The following is a 27,274-nucleotide window of genomic DNA, read 5'->3' as shown; positions in this document are numbered from 1 at the left end:
CCTATGAGCTGCACTTCCATTCTATTGTAATACAAATGCACTCTGATGGAAAGTACTTCCACAAGAATCAGTTTCCATGACAAATAATGTCTATGTATGTGTGTTCATATACATGCTCTTACCTCTGTTGATTAGGCATCTGCTCCTTGTCTGTTGAGTTCCTAGTTGGAGACTGAAAAGAAATAGATGCAATTAATAGTCATGTATGTCAATGATAAATTAAGCCAGTACAGAATGTTTTTCAAAGTTGAATAATTCACAAAATACAGACTTATGATGAGTCCCTTTTTATGTGTTTTACTTCAAATGTGACTACAACACGCATCCCTGGGAGCAGGGGAACAAGAGACATCCACAAAAATAGGCAGGTGTTGTGTGGGAGAATGACAGGAGGTGGATTTTGTACAAACCTTCCTTCTAACAGCATAGCTGGTCTCTATTGGTGGCAGTTAGGAGAGGCTGAGGGGTATGTGGATATTCAGTTGTCTTGGTGAACTCCTCAGTCAACAGTTTGACTGTGGGCTTGTCTCGTGAAGACCTGATTTGGTAACAAATGGGGAGGAAACTGCTTTTTGTTATTTTTCTTGATTTTAAATTTGAGCATCATGTGAAGCTACAAAATACTTAAAAATCTGGAAATAAACCAGGCTAAAGATGTAGCTTCACAAGTCATGTGGCCACTACTGTAAACTACCAACAAATGAGTATTTTCAAGACTGTAAGTCCTGACTGAAATGCAAACTTCTGAAGTCATGAAGGAAAAAATATTTTTTCTATGACTTCTTCACTCTCCACGCATACAAAAGCTTGCTCATGCTTCAGCATTTCAAGTTATTTCAACTTTGCTAACTGGGTTGAGTTAAAGAAGCTTGAGTTCCCATGGACCCAAATGTCAAAATTAGGGTCTGTTTTTGTTCATCTTCCTAATGACCCATCAGACACAACAGATATTGGTTAATGTCAAAATTAAGTGCTGGTTTTCCAGTTTTCAGCAAACTCTATTTAGACACTACCTGCAAGCTGGAGTGGCATCAACTGATGAATAAGCAATCTGTTAGCAGCTTGGACTAAAAACAAGGTGCTGATGAGGTCTGAGGAATGAAGCCAAACATTTAGCATAGCGAATGTAATCAATAATCTGCCAGTTTGTGAAAAGTGCATAGTGCTTTTCTGAGTGGTTTTTGGATGAAGCTGAGGAAGAGATTTGGTCTTTCGCAGCTGCTTGAGCAAACAATTAAACCAGAGCTGCTTTATTGTCATAGGCATCTACAAACCTGGAAATCGATATCTGGAAGAAGAAAGACTGTGGAGTACACCTTTACTGCAGTGGATGACCTGGCTGTACAGTGCCTCATAGGAGTGGGTGTGCAGCAAGAGACAGTGAAGTTGTTCTTCTTGGATGTGACGTGTAAGTCCTACTGATGATAACAGCTACAAAATAAATGGTTTCAGTTGAGTTCCACGTGGAAAAAGCTTTTGACCTTTCCATGTCAGGCCACCTACCTCATCAGTCTTGCTAAGGCCCCCCAAGGCTGGAACAGATGCGAAGACCAAATTGCTTATTTGCCCTATGCGTATATTTGTCATGGGGGACCACTAAGCATCTGACATGTTTCCCAACACCTACCTTCATCTAAAACTATTATGTAAGTTGGCACTGAAATAATAATAATTAAAACCTCAATCTTAACATTTGCTTAATGCAGTACTGGTTTTCTGAAGTCCATTTGAGTTCTGGTTTGTCTTCTGTGGCCTCTACTTTGCTCATTACCCAGCAATGAAAAAGTGACACCTGCTACTCAGTTCCTGCTGCAATGCTGAGTGGACAAGAGAGTATATCAGTCATGCCTGGTTTTGATGAGGAATCTTACACTATACTAGTTGTATCCCTAAAGACCAAGTTCATGGTTCTACAGTGATTAGCTCTGAGGGGAAAACTAACTGCAAGCAATTCAAACAGTCTTATGTAGGTTCTGCAATCTTGTGCTTATTTTTAGATGCTGGATGACTAAATCTGTGGGATGTGGCACATAAGGTGCCATAATGTAACTGCAATAGAAAGCAGATTTTGAAATCTCATCTTCAGAAACAGCTAAATGAGTTTCACGTAGGTAATTCAAGTGTCCAAAGATGTAGATAGGCATCATGTAGGTTTTTAAAAAATTTCTATGAGCTACAATGTATGTACATGGAATGTTGCATTGTCTTTTAAGACTTTAAAGGAAATATGTCTAGTCATCCTTATATAAATGTTGTCTCAAGCTGCTGGCATTTGTTCTGTTAGTGGGCATGCACAAAACCAAAAGACTCTCAGGCTTTATCTTCTCTTTAAGGGTATAGGCAAGGAATCAAGTTACCACAGAGTAAGCTGAGGTCTAACCATATTTGTATGCTCATTTTTGGTGGTGGTTGTTCTGTTGGCTAACATCTTACTTCCCTTCTTGGAAAAAAAGAAAGATATTATCGGTGTCTATGGGCAAGACCGTATCTATATTATATAGTAATAAGAGAAATCATTGTCTGTGCCTGCACTTTCTGCAAATGAACATTCTATATGCTTAGTCCTTATTTAGTTGTTCTTAAAATAGGTGTTTACAGATATTTCACTCTAAGAGTGACAGAACTTTTTGCTTTGCAGTTGACTGGCTTTTTGAGGGTGTTATTCAGCCCTAGATTAAACTGTTGCAAAATCAGATATAAACTTCAAGATAGGATCAAATGGTATAATGGAACACTGAACTGAGTGCTGCTCTCATTAATAACTTTCATTACAGTGGAAGCAAGATCAAACTTAATCAAGAAACTAAAAATTATGTTCCAACCTAATTTATCGGAGAAGTTTTCTTTTCTCATTAAAATAGAATCAAATTCCTTTTCTATTCGGCTTCTGATGTGATCTCTTTAAATCTTCAATCAATGAAAAAGACTATCTAAATCCTGATTGCAAATATGGGATGGGGAGAGGGAGGCCCATGTTTTTAAAAATACACAGACAGTCTGTATACAGATGTGAAAACCAGAATTCATTAACCAAACCTGAGGACTGCTAACATTCATACATACTGCCTTATTAAATGACTCTCTAAAATGAATGCTCTCTGGTCTGCTTTCCTTAGGAACTATGAAAGAGAAAAGAACGTAACTGTCATTTTTGTTTCTGGCACTTAGGCTGGACTTAGGTACTGGTCTTCTGAGATCCTTCTTTACTCTTCCCAATGCTATGCTGTTGAGAGAGGTTCCATCTTTTGGAAGTTCTTATTTTCAAGAATTTAAATCTTTGATAAGTAAGTGCTCTGTCAGACAAGACAGAGGCCTGCATAATGATTCTTCCCATTGTATTTCTGCAGTGCACAGCTGCTGATTTATATGCATCAGAAGATATAAGACAGTGCAGCAGAGGGCAGAGAGGTTAGGAACATCATGATCATTATCTGAGTTACTGGATAACTTCACAAAATCTACAGTTCTGGTGTTGATACTACATTTGTGCTGGTATGATTCAGTAACTAAACTCTTGAGAAGAGGACAGCTGCAGAGGCAGGACCCATGTGGCCTTAAAAGAAAACCCTACAGACAAATACTTTCTGAGCATCACCCTCATGTCATCATTAGCTTTGCCTCAGCTATAAAATACAGGTTGGAACAAATGCAGTGAACCTGGGCCCTCAGGCTCTGAGTGCCTTGTGAAAGCTTCTGGAGTAAGCCTGCTCAGGATGCTGTACCCCTACTGAACACAGAGGACATTAAAGCTGAAATGCAAAGTCTGGACTGGAACTCTGCCACTGGGCCAGCAAGATAATTTCAGTATCTCACAAATCCACATAAACACAACACTAACAAAATAATGGAAGCAGTACTGTGGATTATTTTTCTGGCTTGCAGTAAGGAAATAACGCATTTAGGTGAAAATTTTAAAAAGTGATATACAAATGATACTAAGTCCAATATGAAAAAGAAATACTAAATTTCCCTTCCAAGAACATATATGTACTGAAGTTTATAAAAATGATAGGCATAAAGTCAATACCATCCAATACAATCTCTTCATAACAACAAGAGAAAATGATTTGCAGGAAACACTGGTGATTTATACTGTTGCAGGTGACATTCAATCACAAAGGGAAAAAAGCATAATAAATGACCAGTGATACAGATTTAGTAATGACTCACGATACTGAACTGCTGTAACAGTGGAAAGTTCATCAAGAATTTGCAAGTGCAAATTGATAGCTGATTTACAAATAAAATATTGAAGTAATCAAGTAAATAGTTCTAAAGAAATCATCTACCCTAATTGTGCTAAGCAGCAGGAAATGGGCTACAGAAAAGCTGAGCCACAAAAACTTGGTAAATTTTCTGCCCCAATAACTCCCAGAGAGCTCATCTTTGGGATGGAATCTTGACCATGCTGAAAGGTCTGATTACACTAAAATATGATGCAGAAAATGCTCATTACAAATTCAGTGCCTGATCCAAAAGCCTGCTCATGCTTTGGATCAGTCCTTTACAACTCTTCAGCATTCCAAAAGGCAGAGAAAGTGCAACTCACCATTCAGATTTTCCTTTTCTAGTCTGTTTCCAACACTGCTGTCTCTAAGGTGGTGTGCTTTTTCCTTTAAGTAGAAAACAAGCATAAACCCAGCAGCAGAAATCACGAACGGAAGTTCAGTGTAGAAATAATGAGTAACTACACAAAGCTAGATGCTTTAGCATTCTGAATATCAAGCTTCTCTCTCCAGGAAAACAATTTTAAAAGACTGAAAAATGTCTATGATGCACTACGAGTAGATGCTAATTTTAGCATTTATACCTACGAGTCTTGTGGAGCTTTTTCCCCATCAGTAGAATCACAGAATGGTTTGGGTTGGAAAGGACCTTAAGACCATCTAGTTCCAACCCCCCTGCCATGAGCAGGGACACCTCCCACTAAACCATGTCACCCAAGGCTCAGTCCAACCTGGCCTTGAACACCGCCAGGGATGGAGCATTCACAACTTCCTTGGGCAACCCATTCCAGTGCCTCACCACCCTCACTGTAAAGAACTTCTTCCTTATATCTAAGCTAAACTTCCCCTGTTTAAGTTTAAACCCATTACCCCTTGTCCTACCACTACAGTCCCTAATGAAGAGCCCCTCTCCAGCATCCTTGTAGGCCCCCTTCAGATACTGAAAGGCTGCTATGAGGTCTCCACACAGCCTTCTCTTCTCCAGGCTGAACAGCCCCAACTTTCTCAGCCAGTAAGTTACATTGATTCTGGCATTACATTACAGAGGCTTGGAGTTTATGTTTTGCTTTGGCCAAGTGATTTTCCCTCAAAAATCCCAGTGAATACCAGACAACTACAGTGATAGCATGAAGTAAATTCATAATATTCATATTGAGGTAAGGCAAAGACTTTCCTCTGGTGCTAACCCAAAGAAGTCACACATGCAGCATGGGGTATCAACCACCACTGAAAAGTAGCTTTTGCCCTGAAGCACTGAAAACAGGCCAAGTAAATCCTTCTTGAAATACAGGCATCTTCTAGCTAACCAAGAAAAAAAGAGACTTACGACCTAGTGCTGCTATCTTTGCACAGATAAGATACCATCTTCCTTCACAAGTAATTCCCCTGACTGACAGAGCAGTATCAGCAATTCCCATCTGGTGTGCAGGCCACAGACGTATTTGGAAGGAGTACACACCACACTGGCAGCACTGCCCAGTGGCTAGTGCTGTGTTGCTGGTGCCCTGCCTGTGAACCCGGCTCCCAAACTGTTCCAAAGCCCTTGAGCTTTTGCTGTTAAGTGTTCCACAGTGATGACAAAGCTCATACTATTTCTTCAGTAAAAGCAAACAAAAAGAGCATTTAATCTCTCCTTGTTGGCAGCATTTGATAGCTCTCCCACTCTGTTGAGTACCTTTGGTTTTCCTCTTTCTCCTAAATGCACTTACAGGACAACAGGAAAACACTTTTGTTAATGCACAACCTCATATAAAATGAGAGCATAACCTCTTCCTCTAGCTGTCTTGTTACAAGTAATTAGCAAACCTCCTCACTGTGCTTTTCTCTTTTGCTTGGAGCTTTGATGCAGTTCTTTCAGTGACTCAGTGTGTGGGCTTTTGTAAATCCTGTTTTTGTGCACCTCAGTTTCCTCCATACATTGAATATAAAGGAGCTGAAGAGGACTGCTAACAATTATGAGTTTCACTAGGTAGATTCAACACTTTCAGACAGACATAAAGCCTGATGTAAGTCCATATATATTAACGATGCATGCTTGATGTAGTTAGGTTTCTGTTAGCTGACGCTGTTCAATAGCTCAATTGCTTTGTTCAGCTACAGAAGGTTTGTGGTTTCATAAAAGATGCAAAGACCCAGCAGTTTAAAACAGAAGTCTCAGAAGACCGACATATTTAACTCAGGATTTTAACCAAATGCAACAACACCTGAACTCAGGCAAAATAAATTCAGGAAGCCTCTCAAGTAATCAAACAATGGAAACAGATATCTACAAGATTCAGAACCATAAGCAGCAAGTTCCTTGGGAGCTGATAGATATATAAATCATGACTTAGTTTTGACCTCGTATGTGGCAGCCAAAAGACAAAAGTTTGGTTTTGGAACTTCTGTTCAAGATTCCTGTCAAGAAACATAAATTTCAAACTCATACCTGTTGAGAGGACTGTAGTCTCTGTTTTTCCTTCTGCCACTGTTTAAATCTGTCAAGGGCTTCATCCACAGAAATTGTCCCCTTTTTCACCTGTTCCTGCAAGCGGATGAGTTCTTCCTGTTTGGTAGGGATGTTGTGCTTCACAGTTCTATCAGTTACTTTGTCAGTGTGACCTTTGTGTGCTACACAATGCAGAAAGATAAAGGTAGAAACTATTATTAGCGCATTTCGTTCCTTTCTCTTTATAATGCAAGCACTTTTTTCAAAGGCATGTAAGGAGTAATTTTATAATCTGACATCAATTAAAAACACACCATCTTTAGGGAGCCCCTTCCCCTTCTTTCTGCTTGGTGGTAGGGTTTTTTGGGGGGGTTTGGTGTTTTTTTTTTCCTCTTCCAATGAGAGAAATGCAACAAATCAATGAGGATTCTACCATTACTCTTTAGCAACAGAGTAGCATCTTAAACATTTTATTTATTACTACTGCCCTGATCCTTCGACTCAGCTGTAGTGCTGACATTTTAGAGGAAATTGTTGCTCTGTTAAGACAAAAAATATTCACAGTGCCTTTTTTCCCTTCCTTCTCTAACTTCACACATTGCATCTCTCAAAAGCTGGGGCTGAAATTTGGCCAGAAAGTGTTTTGAAATTTCACATGATTTCCCTCCCCCAAATCATTAAATACCTTGCAGTGACAAGAAAACACAACAATCTCATCCTCCTAGAGGTTATGACAGAGGTGCACAGCCAAAGGGAAATGGCAAGGAGACGTGTTACCACAGCTTGGTCCAGGGAGGTGCAGCACTGCATGTCTCCAGGATACTGATACTGAAATGACCGATCCAGAACAAGTGAGAAGCTGTGGCTCAGGGCTCTGCCACACCTGTATGAGGCTGGTGTAAAGGTGCCGTAAAGCACCTGTTTCACTGCACAGGGAATGCAGCCAGGATAAAAGTTTAAACTGTAAGTATGATCTGGGTCAATCTTTCTGCTGTGTCATGCACCAATATACACTTTAAGTGAGGAAGGACTGTGCAAAGGGAAATACACTGAAGAAGTGAAGAACCACCTACTGTGGCTTCTCTTCTCCCGCTCCTTCCTTTTGATCATACTAGCACATATTAGACATGAATCTCTACTCTTTTGCATCTCAGGTAATTGATTCTATTTTGATACACTAATGACCCTAATGCCTTGCATCTGATACAATTATTTGGCTATCAGACCAGTTTAGGTAAAACTGTGTATTTTCATAACAGCAAAAGGGGTGTGGGTGTATTTCCTCAGACCCATAAAAGCTACTCTCTTTTATCATGGAATGGCTTGGGTTGAGAGGGACCTTTAAAAGTCATCTAGAGTTTAAAGCCATCCCACCTTGTCCTATCACTACTTGCCCTTGTAAGAAGTCCCTTTCCAGATTTCTTGTAGTCCCTCTTTAGGTTCTGGAAGGCTGCTCTGATGTCTCCCTGAAGCCTTCTCTTCTCCAGGCTGAACAAGCCCAACTTTTATCATGTCTTCACAGGAAAAGTGCTCCAGCCCTCTGATCATCTTCATGGCCCTCCTCTGGGTGCACTCCACATCCTTCTTATGTTGTGGGCCCCAGAGGTGGACACAGTACTCCAGGTGGGGTCTTACCAGAGCAAAGGGCAGAATCATCTCTGTTGACCTGCTGGTCACTCTCCTTTTGATGCAGCCCAGGATACGGTTGGCTTTCTGGGCTGCAAGCACACACTGAAGCCAGCTCATGTCAAGCTTCTTATCAACCAACACCCCCAAGTCCTTCTCCACAGGGCTGCTCTCAGTACCTTCATCCCCCAGCCTGTGTTGATAGTGGGGTTGCCCTGACCTAGGTGCAGGACCTTGCACTTGGCCTTGTGGAACCTCATGAGGTTCACACGGGCCCACCTCTCAAGCTTTTCCAGGTGCCTCTGGATAGCTTCCTGTCCCTCAGGCATGTCAACCGCACCACACAGCTTGGTGTCACCTGCAAACTTGCTGAGGGTGCACTAAATCCCACTGTGTCATTGATGAAGATATTTAACAGTACTGCTCCCAGTACGGGCCCCCAAGGGACACCACCTGCCACTGATCTCCATCTGGACATCCATTGACCACTATTCCCTGGCTGTGACCACCCAGCCAATTCCTCATCCACCAAACAGCCCATCCATCAAATCCATATCTCTTCAATTTAGAGAGAAGGATGTTGTGTGGGAGCGTGTCAAAGGCCTTACAGAAATCCATATAGACAACATACACAGCTCCTCCCTTGCCCACTGGTGTAGTCACTCCATCATAGAAGGTCACTGTGCTGGTTTGCAGAGTTATGCTACCAATACTCTAACACAGTAAGATCTAGAAGGTCTTGTATTCTTTTCCTAAGCGGTTTAGCATTCATGAAAAGTAATGTCAGTAGCACTGGAGACTGCAGTTCCCAGCAGTAAAAATAAATAGGTGATTATGTGCTGCTCTATATGCTTTAATCCTGACCTGCTACTTGTTAACACAAGAGAGAGGAAAAATCTTCACTCGGTGTTCATTCATTTTGCACATACCATTATTAATTATTTTAGGGTATTAATGGAATTTAAGGTAGCAACATTTTGATGTGCTACAACTCAAATAACTGGACTGCCACATGTGATTGATTTTACATGGACCTTGGGGTACCCAGGAGAGAACCATTGCTCCCCATACTGCTGCCTTTCCCTGGCTGGAATTACTGCACAGCTGAGCCCTCCTGTCTGTCCTTTTCTTGGTTTTAATCACAATGGAGAAAAGAAACAGAAAGCATAAAGTAACTCTGATTACAAATCTTTCCCACAAGACTGTAACTTACGCTTTTCTTTCTTTAATCTGATCTCTTAATGCTGTGATACAATTAAGGATATAAATCCTTTGTGGGAAAAGAGATACTAGATCAGTCAAAATGAAGTCACAGCAAATCTCTACTAGTTCTACTGAAAAGCATCAAGGCAGTGAAAGAGCTAAATTAAATTCTGTACCGGGCTTCCTGGCATAGCAGTACGTTCTGTTGCTGTCACTGGGCACCCGAGTGGCCTTTTGCTGAAACACTGCAACAAAATTAACAATATTAGGAAACTGGTGAAAAACAGCAGTAAAAACCATCAGACATTCTGAACAAAGGAAGGAGGCTCAATGAAAGCAGGCTAGAACAAATTTTGTGATCTAGCCGAGGAGTACTTCTCAACCCACTTACCAGGCTAATGTTAATTACTTGAAAAAATTGTTCTGTTGCACAGAATGGCAGGATTACTGATATTACAGATAGCACAACAAGAAGCTTTGAAGAAAATAAAATAGACTTATCACATTAACATATTACTTGTTTAGCAAAACCAGCTAGATCTCGGCATTTTTCACATGGAACAAACACCAGCTGTAGCCTGTTCCTTATTTTATGGGGAAAGCTAAGGCAGGAAAAAACAATAGTACTATGAGAGAATAATGACACTGCTTAAGAAGGAGTGTATGTATATTTTTGTCTACTTTATTCGGGCACTGGGAACAGCAAAGCGTGATTGCTTATTCCATCAGCGTAGCCAATCATCCACCCCAGAGTCCTGGCTTCTTGCTCCTGCTGCCTGGGCAAACCCAGTGGACCCTGGTTTGCTCCGTGTCTGCCTGCTCGAGCTGCCTTGTACTACACATCTGCTTCTATCTGGGAAACTTGTAAAAGGGATGATCAAGACCTCTGTGACATCTAAACTCAGTGCATGCTACATGCAGAGGTGAGGAAGGAGCAATTCCTAAGTGTATACATCCTACACTGCGGAATAAAGTATTTACGCTAACTCCTGAGTAGGTTTGTATGGAAGGTGATGATGAATGAAAACAGCTGGGACTTGATGTTCCTAAAATGTTCTCAGGCTAAATGGTGAGAGTAAAAGAACTATACAGGCAGCACAATCTGCTGATGTTACGCCCTTATCTTCAACCCAACACTGATAGATTTCAACTTTTGTAACACTCCTTTTGGTAATTCTCAAAGAATCCTGCTAAATATGGTTGCAGTATTTTCTTCTATACTCAAAATAGTATCCTCTTTATGAAGAAGAAGATCAAGTAACCAGAACACAGAGGTAATGCAGGTGGCCTGAATTTTACTGCAGAAGGAGGAGAAGGGATATACTCAACAATGTCCCTGTGATTGGAAAGCACTTTAATTGATAGGCTTTGAAATTTCTGCTGAGTTTTGCAGTGCTGGAGTAATCAGAAATGGAATTACTCTCCCGGTTCAAAGTAAAATTGTTAAAACCACTTTACATGCCACATCTTGCTGAAATGATTTTAGCTGGCAGCAAGTATTCAGTGTGGGTGAGGTCAGTGAAAACAAATTCCTGTTTTCGGAATGCCTGGAAAGACATCTGCAGAAAGCACTGCATGACTGCTGCAGGTTTAGGGAAAACTCCAGCAATTTACTCTTTCATTCCCACATCCTAATTACTTATGAGCTACTTGAATACAGTAGTCAAATGAAAGAAACAGGTAAACTTGCACAGGGATATATTCCATTATTTCTTATGGAAGATAAAGTGAATGTTCCTTTAGTAAAGCAATATTAAGATAGCAATTTTTTCAAGTGTCAGAACGCCACAGTCCTTCAACTGATAAGCAAAATATTTGTATATTTTCAGAGCCTTTCTGCCATAGATAATCTGATTAAATTGTTGCAGTACTTCTGTTCTGCTTTTTTAGTTAATGTGTGCCCTTCAACAATATCTGTCTGATCAGAAAGAGTCCTTCTGAATTTCTAATCCCATTGTGACTGGCTAAAGTACCACAGATGCCTGTAATTCAAAATCCACAAATTAAATGTCCCAACCCGACCATATGTGGTATAATTTTTGTCTACGACATATCTCCTCAGTTTCTCAGAATTAAAGGAGGCTGAGAAAACTAACATGTAATTCCACTTCATTCCCTCTCCTTTCTTCAGTTGCTACAGACACAGATGAAGTTCACTGCATGCCCTAAATACATTTTTATGTATTAGGTAGTAAGATTGCTTTTTAGGAATAAAATGCAACCTCAAGATTTCTCCAGGAAAGCAAACTCTGAGAGTAAGAATTACTGTAGTATTTTCTAGTAGGACATGAAAACAGAAAACAACATCTAAAATGCATGACAAAACACAATTTTTGTGGCAAATATGCAGAACTCTGGGAAAATCTCTAACAGCAGGCTTGGAAAGCAAATGAGATCCAAGGAACTCTGAATTGCCTTCTTTATTTCAATCAGACTAGCTACAGATGTTGTTTGAGGCTGTCTGCACATGCAGGTAAATAAGGTTATGAGCGTAGAAATGTGGTTAATATGTTCATGGTTATGTCCACAAATAGAAGGGCTAGAAACATCTGAAAGTCTCTTGTGGATAATTCTCTACCAAGAAGAGCATTCTATAGTCACCCACTGCAAGAAACTGTGATGGGTATAAAAGGTCTAGAAAGAAAGACATTTTTTACAATAGCTGCAGGTTGACAAAAAGAACAGGAATTTGACTTTCCTAATGAATTGAGGTTCTAACACAAAACCTTAATGGTAAGGAACCTTAGATGCACTATGATATGTCAAAAATTTCTTAGTGGTAGGCCAGTAAGAAGAGATATAATTAGAAACAAAGGCAATGAAAACACTGAAAGATTTACATTATGGGAGAGGACAACTCATATCAGGAGGCAACGATCAACCACGATATGATTTCTAATTTACATTTTACTTTACCCATCTAAACTATGAGGGATGTTGCCTAATTTGCTGTATTAGCAACATTACCACTAAAAATCAAACCATAATTTGCCACTACACACTAGTGATTCAAATAAAGCCAGACCGACGGACTTACCCTCTGGAAGAATACGTGAGCTGATCATACCTAATACTTCCTTGTTTACTCAACACTTCCAGCAGAACAAACACAAAGGAGAAAAGACACAGCAAAACACCCCCAAACACCCCAAATCAGTAAATATCACTAATTTGAACTCCATTTGTGTTGGGAAATTCACTATGTATTTATTCATCAGCTTCATTGAGCTGATACTCCAAACAAAATTATCTATCACCATGACTGTTTTATTTAGGAAACAGTCAAAATTAAAATCCAGGGGAACAAAGTCTTTACAGGAACACAAGGCTAAGTGATAATGCAAATTAATTAATACACTGGGGTTGCACTTATTAACACATCTCAACTCAATTGCAAATTAAAGTGAGTTTGTAAGCTTCCTCCTTGTTCTTAGCAGGTTTCTGCTTCATTCACTTTAGAATTGTCACACAATTAACTCATGATTAATGGAAAAATGGAGGAGGAGGGGGGAACTGCTAGTTGGGATAAGTTGCAGGGAGAGACTCCTGTCTTTGCCAGCTCCATTTTTTTCCCCATTATTTAAACATTTTTAATATTTCAACTGTGTGTGCATAGTACCTAGGCAAATAAAACTTGCAAGTTCTTTTTTTGGCAGGGATTAGACTGTAAATTAGACGTAGCACAGCAAGGGATGACAAATACACAGAGAATACTAAGGAAGGAATATAGTAGAATGATGCTTATTATTCAGGAGATGAGAACTCTGCAGATGTTTATTCACATCTTTTTAGATCTTATTTTCTTTTTGTCCGTTTTGTTTGCTAACACACTGAGTATCACTCAGCATGAAGACTAAACAGAGGTCATCAATGCAATGCTAACCAGTAAGTTTTGTGCAAGATGATTAAGGACCACTCCTAAAATCTATACAGAGTATTTCACACTTTGAAGATTTAAGCCCCAGAAGCTGTCCTGTCATGGCAGCAGAGGTGTCTGAATGCACTTACACTGTCACAAGGCAAGAGGAAAAAGAACAGCCAGCTTTAACTGTACTAGTGTGAGAAAACCAGTGACCACTTCTAAACTGGTACAGAAGTACTCATCTGTTCTAAACATGCTGCCTAACACCCAAGACATAGATGAGAACACACAACAGGATTTTCATCAGAATGAAGACCAGGTGATGTCAAGAATGCACTTGCAGTAACACCAACCTGTGATGCTGCTGTTATTTGCAGTAGTTCAAAGCATGCTGCCTGAGTTTTTCAGCTGCAGCATCCTATCCACCTATCACAACTTATATGGGCTGTTGTCAGCCTCTACCTTCCACAGCCACATAATTAGTTGAGATTGAAAAACCTCATTTTCTCAGACCAAAAGTAAAATGTCTTTAAAAAGAATCACAATGTAATGACAATGTGAAAACATTAATCCAAAAATAAATGAGCAATTCTCTTCCCAATTTGCAGCATGATTCTGAGTCTGTCAAATATGAGCTCAAATCTGTTAGAATCCCAGTTGGGAAGGGATCACAGGACACAATTCCACTTCACTGAGACAAGATAATAAAATACCAGACCCTCTTCTGAGAGAAGGGGTAAATGAGTAAGAAGAACAGGTGCAGGTGTAAGATGCCATTCAGAAGGCAGTGTCGAGGTACTTGCTGTACTGTACACAATGGAGAGAACTTTCCCACTGTGGCTCTTGACAGAGATTTAATGTAGGGGATCATGGAAGCTGGAAGGACTCTAGTGATATATTCAAGACTATTTGCTCCAGCTTGTAAAAACTGAATACTTCTGCAGTCCTATTTTTCTTCAGTAAAGGAAAAAAAAAGGGCAAGACTATGTCTGGTTTTAACAGAAATACACTATTTAGAACAGCCTTTCGACAAGGCAGCAACCTATAAATATTTCCTCTCCATGCACCTTATTCAGTACATGTTTCAATCCACCGAAGTTAAGATAGCAAAAAATACGCTTGAACGAACATAGCAGATGAAGCCAGTAAATCACTTCCCAGACAGGTCTGTAAAAACAGTCTAAGTGCTCTGAGACAGCTGAACAGTGGTGCCTAGTATTTTATTCATGGAAAAATGCCCCTGTGTTGGGGATACGTAATGAAACTCATCTGCAGTGCAGTACTTTATACTCACTGTAGGAAAGGACTAAAACATCCCTCTGTGGGACATAAATGTTTTGCAGTCAGCATGGGCTCTGAGGCTTCACTTTGGAACCCCTGCTTTACAGCATTTAAACAATCTACCTATTAAGAATTACTAACTCAGGATGTGAGCACTGTATTTCCCAGTAATGAACCTGTAAGTTTCCAAGACACCAACAGTTCTGGTCAGGATGTTTTTTCATTTCATTTGGATTTACATTGTCTATTCTGTACAGGAGATATTGTGTCTCCCTAAAAATATCCACTGGCTGCTGCTTTTCCTGCATAACCTGTGATTTTGATGAGCAGTGAGAATGCTATTCTCTTCTGGGATAGCAACTGGGAAATGTGTTTTTCCACTTCTAACTTTTAACCCTGGCGTGAAGTCCCACAGACAGCTATCTTTAAATAGTAAAATGTTTCCAGTGCACAGAGGGGAAATACATTCTGTCATGCAAAGGAACAAAGACTGTAAGCATATAAAGTTTTATTTATGCTGTTGTAGGACAGGTGTCCTTGCTGCAGAGAACCCCTCCTTCTCCTACTGGTGGTCTCTGATAAGAGGTAAATGATTGAACTAGGACAGTAATGTAATCTTCAAGCCCTGAGGCAGTCCTGGTAGGTCAGACTTCAAAAACGGTAGGGAAGCATTACAGACACTCACGCACCTGCCCTAATAATACACAGAGGACTTTGTTTTCCAGCTCAATCAGCTCTGGTATCAATAGGGAACATTAAAATCACACTGTAAACTGAAAACACAACACCTTCATACATTTATTTAACAGTTGTTTTGGCAGCATGCTACTGAAAAACACACCAAAATAACCTACAAAGGAATACTAAGCACTTGAGGAATGGAAAGGAAGCACACTAAGAGTGCACACCATCTGGACAACAAAGCTATTTGGCACCAATTTGCAGCTCCATTGGTTGATGAACCTTTCACACCGAAGGCAGAATTCTTGCAGTGGTCTAAATTAAAGAACAAATGTACTCCCTGTTTGTTAACGCTGCAGTACGGTTAGCAGTGTTCAATACAGTAGTTAGGACGTTCATTAAAATTGAAAATAGAATAAATGAAACTAAGTAAAAGCAATCTGAACACTTACGTTTTAATTTTTTCAACTCACTCATGTTTCCCAGAATTTGTCAGCCAATTCAGCTCAGATGCTCAAACTGCAAATTCCGGTAGTTTAGTTACGACACCTTGTTTCATTGAGGATCTGCTGCCTAGGTTTTGAAGTACAGATCTTGCTCTGAAAGAGACTCTAAAAATGGGCTTGTGATATTCCATCTCTCTTTTCTCTGGATCGACAGTTCCACCAACCTATTCTTCAAAGCACCAAGGGGTAATCTACAAGGACCAGGCTTTCTGCCTAGTGTAACCTTAAGCCTGTATTTGAAGGCTACTTATCACAGAGGGCTATTTGCTCACCTTGTTGCTATTCTCATGGAACCACCACCACTTTTGCCTAAAGGAGAAGATACTCTTTTGTAACTTCATGAACTTCAATGTGTGGTGAAAGCCCTCATGAGGACTCAGTCACTTGGTTTGTCCTGATGAATACAAAGTATAAATTAAAAAGGAGACATCAGCATGCAATCCAAGAGGCAAAAAGCATTGCATAGCTTACACTTCTGTTTTGCCAATAAATGAGCCCAAAATTTTCTATCACCTCTGTGGGTACAGAAGGGTTAAAAAGAAATTCTCCTCTTGCACCTCTGCCTGCATTGTCACAAGAGGCCCTGCACTCCTTTTGTTCTGTGAACTCCCAGAGTACACAGGGATCCATCCATCTGTGGGTGGCTGTGCCTTAATGCAGCCCTCTGATGTGCATCACACTTTGTTCTCTAATCCCATTTTCCCCACAGAACTTGTGTTTTACTGAACACCAGAAGGGAATGGTTCTGAAGATAACCAGAACTGTGCAGTGAAAACAACCTGTTTCTTACAGAAATATCGTTTAGTATGTTTTAGAAGTTAAAAGGTATTCAGGAGAGAGAATACAGAGGAGGGAAGGGTGCCTCCGTTAAGTAACTAAATCTGCTCTGCAGGACAGGACTCCCCTCTCCAACCAAGCCCCAGTGTAACCCCAGACAAGTCATTTCAGCCAGCAATCAGGCTCGTGAATCCCTGATGCTAAGAGTGTTTGCTAGGCACACTAGTGATTTAATATGAACTTCTGAACACTCATAGTGACCACTGCAATCACTGGGATATCTGCTTTGAATATTCTATAATCACTGGGATCTCTGCTTTGAATATTCTATAAGGCTGTTAATCTCAAAAATGGCATCTCAGTTTTTTCATACTGGGCATCCAAAACCTCAGCGGATCCATGACAAATCAAAGGGTTTATTGCAGGAGGGTCTGAAAGAACACAGTCTTTCAGGCAGGCACAGATTATATTTTAAACAAAAATGGGAATGAAAAACACTGAAGAGTTTTGCATCTTATGCTCACCCACTTTAACAACTAGATGAAACAAAATAGCTGTGATACATAGCAGCACACGGCGGTATATTTAAGGACTGTATTGTAATGTTTGTGGCAGGGAGAAAGAAGTAAGCAGCAAAATTTCCTCAATTCTAACGTCTCTATTATTTCACTTGGCAACTTTTGCAATGCTCTTTATAATATATGAAAACAAAACCTGAAACTATCAATTTATTTAAGGGATGAAAAGTGTGTATACACTAGCCAGAGGAATTTTATTTTATGCTGATTAGACTAAATTATAAAGCGATGGCTACAAACATACAGAGATTTTAATGATGGACTGCAATGATGAAACAATCATTTTTTTATGATTATAAGCAATTTTCATATAATAAACAGGTAACTGGGATATTGCTGGACTGGATAAAGAATTTTTTAACCAGCGTGGAGAAGGACAAAACCTGCCAAACCAAGCTGCAAGAAAAAATAGCTGAAGGCGTATCACTTCTGTCTAAAATTTCACTATCTCAGGAATCCCTGCACAAAACACGGGAGTGAGAAACTCCAGACCTGGATCTAGCAGGATGGCCAGGCTGAAGATTTCTTGAAGTGCTTCCACCATACTTGTTGTATAAGTAAATGAACTTGGGCCAGAGGCTGATTCCACAGAACAACAGGAAACTGATTTGTCTGGTTTTCTACCACTACCTGCTTATAAAAGCAAAGCTAAAAACCGTGGAGGGGTGTGTGCATATATATATGGTATAAAAGAACCACAGACCCGCCAAAGCAGTTCCTCAGTCTCTTCCTTAGTGAACAGTTAGGGTAGACAAAGCAGAAAAACTCTAGTGCAATAAAAGACAGTAAAAGTAATCTCCCAAATAAAGCATCTTCACAGTAAGGGTTTTCAAGCTTTGCCTATGATGATAGAGGATGAAGATTTGAGACACGGTACTAGCAATCTCAGTAAAAGCAGCCATTTCAGGATTTCTGCAGGTGTAACAGGCCCCCTACACATTTGTTCTTGAATTACACTTTAACTACTGTAATGATTCATCCTTGTACCTCCCGAACATGCTGAAGAAAGAGCAACTAAATGATGAACCTGTTAGCCCACACATTCTGGCCCTCACCTGCAGTTACACAGCCTGGAGGAGGAAAGCTAGCTAAGAAGAATAAAATAAATCACTGACTGAAATAGGCATGAAAAAGGAGGTGCTCTTTTGTATTTGGTAGGATGATCTGGGTAATATTAATCCTGTTTTAGTGCAGAACACTCACTGGATGGAGTAGGCAACCTACTGTTACCCTTTCTCAGCCTGGTTTTCTACCATGTATTCTTACGCATATTCTTATACATCGGCAGGTTTTTGTAAAGGAGGCTGGCAATGCAGGCAATATGGATTGTGGGACTCGGAGATCTATCTCTGCAGCAGGTTCACAGAAATTCCTTTTGTTATTTTGAAATTTGGCTTCAGTCTGAACTGCACTACAAGATACCCGAGATCTCTTCCAGCTTTAGATTTCCATGTGTAAGCTCCAAAAGGTCCCATTTTTCACAGAAATGGTAAGAGGACATAACCCTTCCTCAGGGGCCATTTCTAGCACCTTGCATTAGAGAAAGGGTATTTGAAAGAGAAGTTCTCACATAGGCATTTCTCCCTACTGTTCTCATCAGGAAAAAAAAAAATATATATATATAGCTAAAATTTCTCTCTTAGAATTAAGAACATTTTGATAAAGAAACTAAAAGCAAAGGCAATTCAAATAGCACATTTTGTATCGCACTATTAAAACAGACACGCTCTCAGCTAGCCCAGTGATTCTTTTTTCATCATATTGTCACGATTTTTTAAAATTTAAACAAAAAAAAGTTATGCTGAGATGCAAATTGAAAATTAACATTAGTCTGAGAGGTTATCAGCTCATTTGGAAGGAGAGAAAAGGTTGACTGAATCAACTTATTTGTTGGTTTGAAATAACTGAACAAGTCTTTTAAATATTCATCAAATAGAAGAGACGAGTCTATATTCTATCAGCAAATATTTACAAAGCAGCAGCACTAACCTTGCATTATATAGGGAGTATCCTCCTCTCTGACTGGTGAATATACTGGACGAGGGGTAGGGGCTGGTGGCCTGTTCATGGTAAAAGACTTATGTTCCTTCCTTTTCTCCTCCTCCTCAGCCAGTACGAAATCATACACAGATTCATCCAGTGTCACAAAAGTGTACGGGTCTTCCCCCCTGCTGTCTTCCTTGCATGTATCTTCTCTGTAACATGCTGTTATAAGTCCATCACCATGTCCTCTTTCACTTCTGCCCTCCACAAAATTCCTCTCTGAAAAAAGAGAGGACTTGTGTTCCATACATACAGTACAGAAAGGAGATCAGGACTTAACTTATAGCTTTAGAGTTTCCTAAAGTAACTCAGAGAGCTAATTTCACCTCTAAAGTTATCTGATTTTCAGAGGCTTCTGATCATCTAAGTCAGTAAAAAGGATGTCCCAGAGGAATAGTTCCAACTTCAGAGCCTCCTCATGATTTCACATCAGATTATCAAAACCAGATGCTTAGCTATTAGGCCAAAATAAATGGGTTTATTTAAAAGAAATACTGAGTGCCCCAGCTGCTTCCACCAGAATCACACAAACGTGCTTTAATGGTGAAGCCAAGTAAGTGGTACCTGTGGCCCTCGGAATTTTGGAAAGTCAGGCTATTTGTTAGTTGTTGCAACAATGACTTAAGAATTGGAAGTTATTCTAGAAAATGCTGGGGTTTGTCTTTCCTACATCTTTAGTGTCTCACTTGGTTTTGAGGGTTTTACAAAGATGTAGTGTAGGACAAGGTGAAAAAAAAGAATATTAAAGAGCCCCATACAGCACAGGTGAAATTTATGACCTCTTATAATCTATACTAAGATTATCCCCCATCAGTAATTTCTCTGTCTCTCTGTACTTCCTACGTTTCATGTATTTCATAATATAACTACTCAGTACTTGCATTCCTTTAGCTTTTACATTTTACTGCATTAAAAGGAATCAATGAGTTTCCCAGTACTTGAGTTTGTTTTGATTTGTCTTTCAAACCCCACAAACTGTGGAGTTAGAAACTATAACTGAGGCTGGTGTTCCCATAAATGTTTATAACTTTCTTGTGCTGATTACCCATCTCTCCTGCAAAAACAGGAGCCTGGAATTCTTGTGCTGAATCCTTTTCCTCATGTTGTAATCTACTGCCCATGCATGCATATCTGCTAAACTAGGCAGTGGTCACTACTGGGGTTTTCAATCCTTTGGCTGCTATTTAAAGAATTGCATTATCTATTTATGAATCATAGAATCCCAGGTTGGAAGGAACCTCAAGGATCAATCTTTCTTGACAAAGTATGCCCTTGACTAGATGTCCCAGCACCCTGTCCTTCCCAATCTTAAATGTGCCCAATGTTGAGGAGTCCACCAATTACTTACTTTCCTGGGGAGATTATTACAGTTTCAGAGGAACCAGATGATCTTTGTAAGTGGGATATATTTATAAATGGGATGTGTTATTAATACGAACAATCAGCATGCATTATGGCTAAGTCATAAAAGTGTTTTAAAGCAGCAAGTTGGATTAATACACCTGCCATATTAAAAATGTTTTGTTTCCATGTCATTATGGAAGTCCTGTTCCTTTCTCTGCAGGATACTCCTTCTCTTAACTCTCACATGGGCACTGTCATGCCCCTGCCAAAACAGAGGCTTCAGGAAGAGGGAACTTGCCTTTTAGGTATTCCACAGCAACACCTAAAGCAAGTGGCTGATAAGACTACGTAGCAATGACACATTAGAGCTCCACTTTGAAAGCAGCCTCATCCTTATTTAGAGGAACTCTGATACCCCCTACCTCACTCCCCAATGATGAAAGCAAGGCTAATGCTTCAGAGAACTCCACAGCATGTTTTAAACAAACTATTCATGCAGCAGTGTTTTTAGACAAACTCTGCCTTACCAGCACAGCACACAGCACAGGACACTATGCAGCTGAGAAACTTTCTAAGCTGGTACCCACATACAGACAGCCAGCATTTGGCAGAAAGGGTCACATTACTACTTGATGGTAGAGCTACAAGAACTATTCCAAGACAGGCAATTTTATATCAGACCTACACTACCAAATCCTGTATGCCAAACCTGACCCTCATTTATGCGCACACATAGCTGCAGTTTCATGGGAAGCAAAACACGTCTTTAACATTAATTTTATTCTTTCTCTTAAAATCCACCTATGACATCCAGCTTTTTCTTTCACAGAAAAAACAGGACAAAACCCTACCTATAACAGGCTGTAAAGCTAGAAAGCTATTTCTATCTACTTATGTGAACTTGAATGACTTCAGTGTGCTTGGTGATGGTAATTTAAGACTCTCTTAGGCTGTGCCACATTTAAAACCAGAGTTAAGAGTAATAAGCAGTGGAGAAACTGAGAAGCAACTTGTGTGCACGCTTACCAGTAGTATCCAGGACAAATAAGAAAGGTTTATTTTCCCCTATGTGACTGTTTAAGACTGGTATTTAAGCTTGAATTCTTTTGCATACTTATTTTTCCCAATGAGAAAAAATTATAATCATCCCTTCTGAAAGAGAGGCAAATAGTATTTTGGGCTTCTCATCACTTGAATCAAACTACAACACAATTTTAGGCTTTTACTCTGGGGCAGAAGTACAAAAAGAAAAAAATGGGGAAAAAAAAAGGCAAAGCATTTCATTAAAGGTCACAATTTCTCCCTCTCTTTTCAATATACAGCTTTTTATTTATAACCACAACATTGGCTAAAATGTAATAAAGTACTGTTACTTCTCTCTGCACAGTCACTTTCTATTAAATCTACCTGTGAATTTCCAAGCTGTATTAAATGAAGGCAGTATTTAATATTTTAAAATGGTAAATACTTAACTTGACAAAAATACAAGCTCTTGTAAATCCAGTGCATCATGTATTCTTTGGCAGCCCTCTAAGATGGGCAGAGTGAGGAAAACCTAAAACCTGAACCAAGCGGCCCATACCACAGTATCAGCTGACATACATGGTCATGAATATCTTGGTGCAGCAAAGTTCATGTGCACACACTTGCTTAGCAGAACTAGGGCCATACAGCCTAGCCACTGCTATTGGAAGTGACCATACTTACTCTCTACAGCAGCACCTAGTCTGCATTTGCACATGTTTGTGCCTCGGTTATTTTCTTCCCAAGGTCATACCTTGTGATACATCACGCTGTCTTAGGATGCCAGGCAGGTTTCGAGGGGGAGGAGGGGGTGGCCTCTTCTGTAAAAAGCAGTCTCTTCTGTTCTCTTCAAGATCATCAGGTATGCTGGCATACAAATTGTCAGGACTGTTGTGAAAGCTGTATGAATCTTCCTCTTCTTGATCTTCATGTTCTGTCTCCTCTCTGCTGTCTTCTACATCATCTTTCTCTTCCTCAGCCACCTCAACTTCTTGTTGGCATCTTGATCCAATTCCATATTGGATTCCTGGGTTCTGTGTGGCTTTTAATGCTAAAAAATGCATTATTTCATTTAAAATTTGCCATCTGGAAACATTTCCTGTTTCAAGGATTCCACAGAAGCAACACAATTGCTAATAAAACTTTTATGAACTGATACAGTAGAAAGCTGTCAAATATATACTGTCAATGAACAGCTTTTTAAATATTTACCAAATTAACAGTGGAAGTTTTTATTGTATCTTGCTATTCTGATACACACCATCTTCATGCACACAGTGTTAAACTTCGCTAGAGCTGCTGTCAGCCTGAAATCACACACACTTAACTTGCTTCCATAATATGCTTGATTTTCAAAGCAGCACAGTGCCACACTTAATAAAACAAAGCTGTAGCTCACACAGCTGTGTAACTTGTTTTTATATAAGTGCTTATTTAAATCTCTCTAAAATTAAATCAACATTGCCCTGGGAGACATGGCTGTACTCCTGTGGAAATGGAGCTCTTTAGTGGCCCATGGACCAGAGAATAAGAATATAGTGTAAGAATGGGAAAACATACGTTTTAATCACTATATACAAAAGCATCCAGATTTGGATAGTCAACCTCAGTAACAGAGTGAAGTCCAACAGCAAACTTACAGTCAGTGCAAAGCAAGTAATACAAAACCTTTGATATAGGTTTCCATTCTGAGTTGTCTTTTGGTGATGCCTTTCCTTCACCACCGATTCAAATGGGAGGTTAGGGCATTTAGCTGGCTAACATGGTCAGCTGTTAAAATCTGCGGTGTTCCTCCCTGTGCCCACCCTGAGGTGTTCCCATACAAAGTGTGACAGAGGCAGTGAAAATGTATCAATCTAAAGCAACAAGTTAAACTTAGCAAATAAGAAATATCCTTTTTATATAGAATGTGAGACATTGTTAACAAGCCAATAAGATAGAAACAGGATAAAGTTTATAATCCATGATACTGTAAAACTTAGGCAAAATATATGCCATCAGTAAATGCAAACCAGCAATTTCATTTGCAGTCTTCAAGGGGAATTCGTATGACCACACAGATTATTAAGAAGCTTGTAATCATAGAATAGTTAGGGTTGGACAGGACCTTAAGATCATCTAGTTCCAACCCCCCTGCCATGAGCAGGGACACCACACACTAAACTATGTCGCCCAAGGCTCTGTCCAACCTGGCCTTGAACACCGCCAGGGTTGGAGCATTCACAACTTCCTTGGGCAACTTATTCCAGTGCCTCACCACCCTCACTGTGAAGAACTTCTTCCTTATATCTAATCTAAACGATCTATGCTTAGATGTATGAACATCATGTTGCAAAATGTGCCTCCACACAGGCGCTGGCTGTCCCTGTGGGCAGTGCCTCCCCTCTCTGAGAACTTGGAGAATTCAGCTCTTTTCTACACGCAGAGATCACAGATTTCCAGAATCCACTGGGGGGGGTGGTGGTGGTGGTGGTTGTACTGAGGTCTGACCGAGCAATAACTTTTGTTATCATGACTGAACCCCTCACCTGTCTTGTCCCTCCTCCTAGGACATCTGTCCTCCCTGGAAGCTGCAGCAACATGTGGAAATGGAAAGTACTAAAATAACATGCCCCCTCTGTTTGTCCATAATCCCACTCACTTAATACAGTGCATGCTTTGTTACTGATAAAACAACATGACTTACTCATGGCTGCTTGAGTTTCTGAGCCCAGCATAACCACGTAGGTGTCATCATCTTCTGCTTCCACCTTGCAACTGGTGAAATTGTCCACTGTATTAATCTAGAAAGAAAAACAAAGGAGAACATTTGTTTTGATCTCCCCATCTCCTATCTTTACACCCTGCTATTGACACAATACTCAGCATTCTACTAAGGGGAAAGTGACAACAGAAATATCATGCATTTGCAGCTATGTAGAGGGATATGTCCTATAGGCAAAAGGAATTTCATATACCTGGGTACATAGAAAGGACACAAGGTTCTGCCATGAAGCAATATCTAAGTTTGCACAGCAAGGATTGAAGCTAACTGATCTTTCCTTTTAGCACTGCACTGGACTGTCCAGACAGCTCACAACTCTGTTCCCAATTGTGAACCTCTTTTGTGGTGAGAAAGATCAGTAACAAAAAATCAGCAAGTCCATAGGACATTACTGAATAGCTCAAGGGTGCAAAGTGCACGAAATCTCTGCAGGACTCATTGCAAACAGTTCCTGTACCCTTGTGATTGGTACCAAAAGCTGTGTGTGAACTGAAAAAACAGAAATGGGACTGCAAAGCATGTTAGTGGTTCTACCTCAGTGCCCCAAAGTGGCAAAGCATTGGTTTTTGTTCCTCTAGAAAGCTGTTACATTCACACAGTGCTATTCTAAATTAGCCTGGTGAGGGTCAGAACACTTGGTTCTCTACAATGTTACCAAGTTATTTCTTCAAGCAGAAGAGGAACAAACTTCTCACCTGTAGCTGCTAAGAGCAAACTTGTAACATACATAGCTACAGACAGTTCTGTTGTCTTGAAATAGACATCAAACACTTGTCAACTGCTGATTTTCAGGAAGAATCGGCATTTCAAAAGGTGACCTTTTTTTCATGGAACTCAGTAGCCCCTTCATTCCCATGGAAGTGTAGTATTAAACACTCCTGCATAGGCACAATGGAGCCCTCAAGAATTGTTCAGGAATTTTGAATCAAAAAATGTCAGGTCTGGGAGTTTGAATATACCAACCCCAAGGCAGGCAGGGAAACACCGTATATCATCCAGTCTGCAAGATTAATTACAAACTGATTAGCGGAGAGTGAAGTCAAGAGGAAGAACTGAGACCCTTCTGCATGGCACAGAAACCAATTCCCATGAGCTCGTGCCATACTCGACGTCTGTTCCTAGTATCCTGCTGCCTCCTGGCACCCAGCACTGTCTGAGGGACAGTGTTCACAGCGTGTGAAAGGGGAAAACATTTGGAGAAATGGAGGGGGTTTCTGGGGAACTGAGAATGCCTTCTTCCCTGCTGCTCCTGTACACAGCCACCCCATGAATAGTAGTCTTCACAACAGTGCAGCCATCAGACCATGCATCAGATGCCTCCCTGGCCTGCTTTGCTTTGCTGCTTTAAGAATTCACCTGGATGTCTACATAGCTATACCTGCCTCCAACAGTAAAGTATTAATCTCTGTCTTCTGTGCCCATGTAATGTGCACATCAGTTGGAGAATCCTGTTTTGCTTGTACTTGCTCATCATTTACCCAGTTCCTCTGTACCACACAGACACAGGATACCTCTTAAAAGCCTTGAAGTTAGAGCTTTTCAGAATATTTATTTTCAAAAGATTTAGGCCTGCACATGCTAAATGTAACTGCACAGTTGGGGAGAAAAAAGGGTCTCATGAAAAGTTCTGTATTTCTCCTCTGAACAGAAGATATGTGCAGAAGAAATCAAGCAAGCAGAGATCTAGATGTATTAAGCTGTCCCCCTATTATGGTGGAGTACCACATCAGAGAAATTCTTTCAAAGTGCTCACTTTTATCTTTGCAAACACAAAGTATGTATGGATAGACAGTTGGTAGAATGATGTCAAAAGGGTAAGTGGAGGAAACAACCGTCACTTTCTGGTTTTCTTCCTTGGCAAAGATGTTTATCAACTGAAGGAAACCTGGTAAGTCACAGGAAAACAACAGAACAGATATGATTAATATGCATCTTTGAAGCTTCAGTGTTTCAGAAGATTGAAGATCAGCCTGCCATGTTAGCTTATAGTGGCTCCACTGATAATGCTGAACTTCCTAAGATTCCCTAGAATTCAGGATGCAATTCAGAAGTTCAGGCACTGACTACACTTCCTGAAAGTCTCCTAGACCTTGGAGACACAAAAAAGCTGAATAGATGGAAAGAGTCTTTAACTAAATATGTTTAGATTAGAAAAAGATTCTGTATAATGCATATATTATTGATAAAAACCTCTTCTGACACTGGGGATGGTGACACCATGCAGCTGAAAATGTGCAGTGTCTCCAAAGGCAGTGGAAAATGTCCTTATTTAAGAATGCAAAGCAACGTAGCTAAATCAGAATAATGCTGTTGCTGAGATGGCAAACCTTGCCATGATGCCCTGAATTAAAGCCCACTACTTTTAGTTTTAGAGTGACTTTTATATGGGCTGGGTCACATAATTTTAATGTAATAGCATAGGTAGCATGATGTTTCTGCAGCAGAATTTAGGACATGGTGTACAATATGCATGCAGACCCGAACTTTAAAGTCTTTTGAGTCTGTTTGGCTGAATATGGTTCTTCAATGTACTTGGAGATTTCTTATGGATGTCAAGCCACTTTCCAAAAGAAGAACCAGCTTTATTAGAAACCACTCTTACATATAAAGGTATAAAAAGCTGCTGCTGTCAGCACTGAACTGCTCACAACAGACTACTGAAAAGGGCTCCAAAGGTTTGAAAATCTAGTTTGTGAGTTAGCAATAAAATTTCCTTACCTCAAAATGCAACAGGAATATTGTAATGAATTGAATGTCCTCTGAGAGACTGACAATATTTCAAGTCCTAAGATTAAATGCCATCTCTCAACATCAAAAGGTAGATACTTAATTTTCTCTCAGAAATTTTAACTGTCTTTCAAAAAGGCCAAGGTTTTTAATAGCTTCAAAGCTGTCCCTTTTATACAAAGCCTGAACAACTTACCTCAGTTAT

The 27,274-nt window shown here is 40.0% G+C and overlaps 1 protein-coding gene across 1 annotated transcript in view; it reads right to left on the bottom strand.

Annotated features, from left to right (window-relative positions):
- Nucleotides 1-118: 118 nt before the first annotated feature.
- Nucleotides 119-27,274, bottom strand: part of BANK1 (B-cell scaffold protein with ankyrin repeats 1) — a gene marked incomplete at its 5' end in the record, with an annotated part of 101,481 nt that continues 74,325 nt past the window's right edge. The window contains 6 exons of the mRNA XM_010018978.1: nt 119-172; nt 6,655-6,836; nt 9,660-9,728; nt 19,158-19,430; nt 22,333-22,629; nt 24,265-24,361. Of these exons, the coding sequence (XP_010017280.1) occupies nt 119-172; nt 6,655-6,836; nt 9,660-9,728; nt 19,158-19,430; nt 22,333-22,629; nt 24,265-24,361 (972 nt within the window). The remainder of the gene's footprint in view (nt 173-6,654; nt 6,837-9,659; nt 9,729-19,157; nt 19,431-22,332; nt 22,630-24,264; nt 24,362-27,274) is intronic.

This window comes from Nestor notabilis, unplaced genomic scaffold (genome assembly GCF_000696875.1).
Source record: "Nestor notabilis isolate BGI_N333 unplaced genomic scaffold, ASM69687v1 scaffold6277, whole genome shotgun sequence".
Lineage (NCBI taxonomy): Eukaryota > Metazoa > Chordata > Aves > Psittaciformes > Psittacidae > Nestor > Nestor notabilis.
This window is presented reverse-complemented; position numbering and strand designations above follow the sequence as displayed.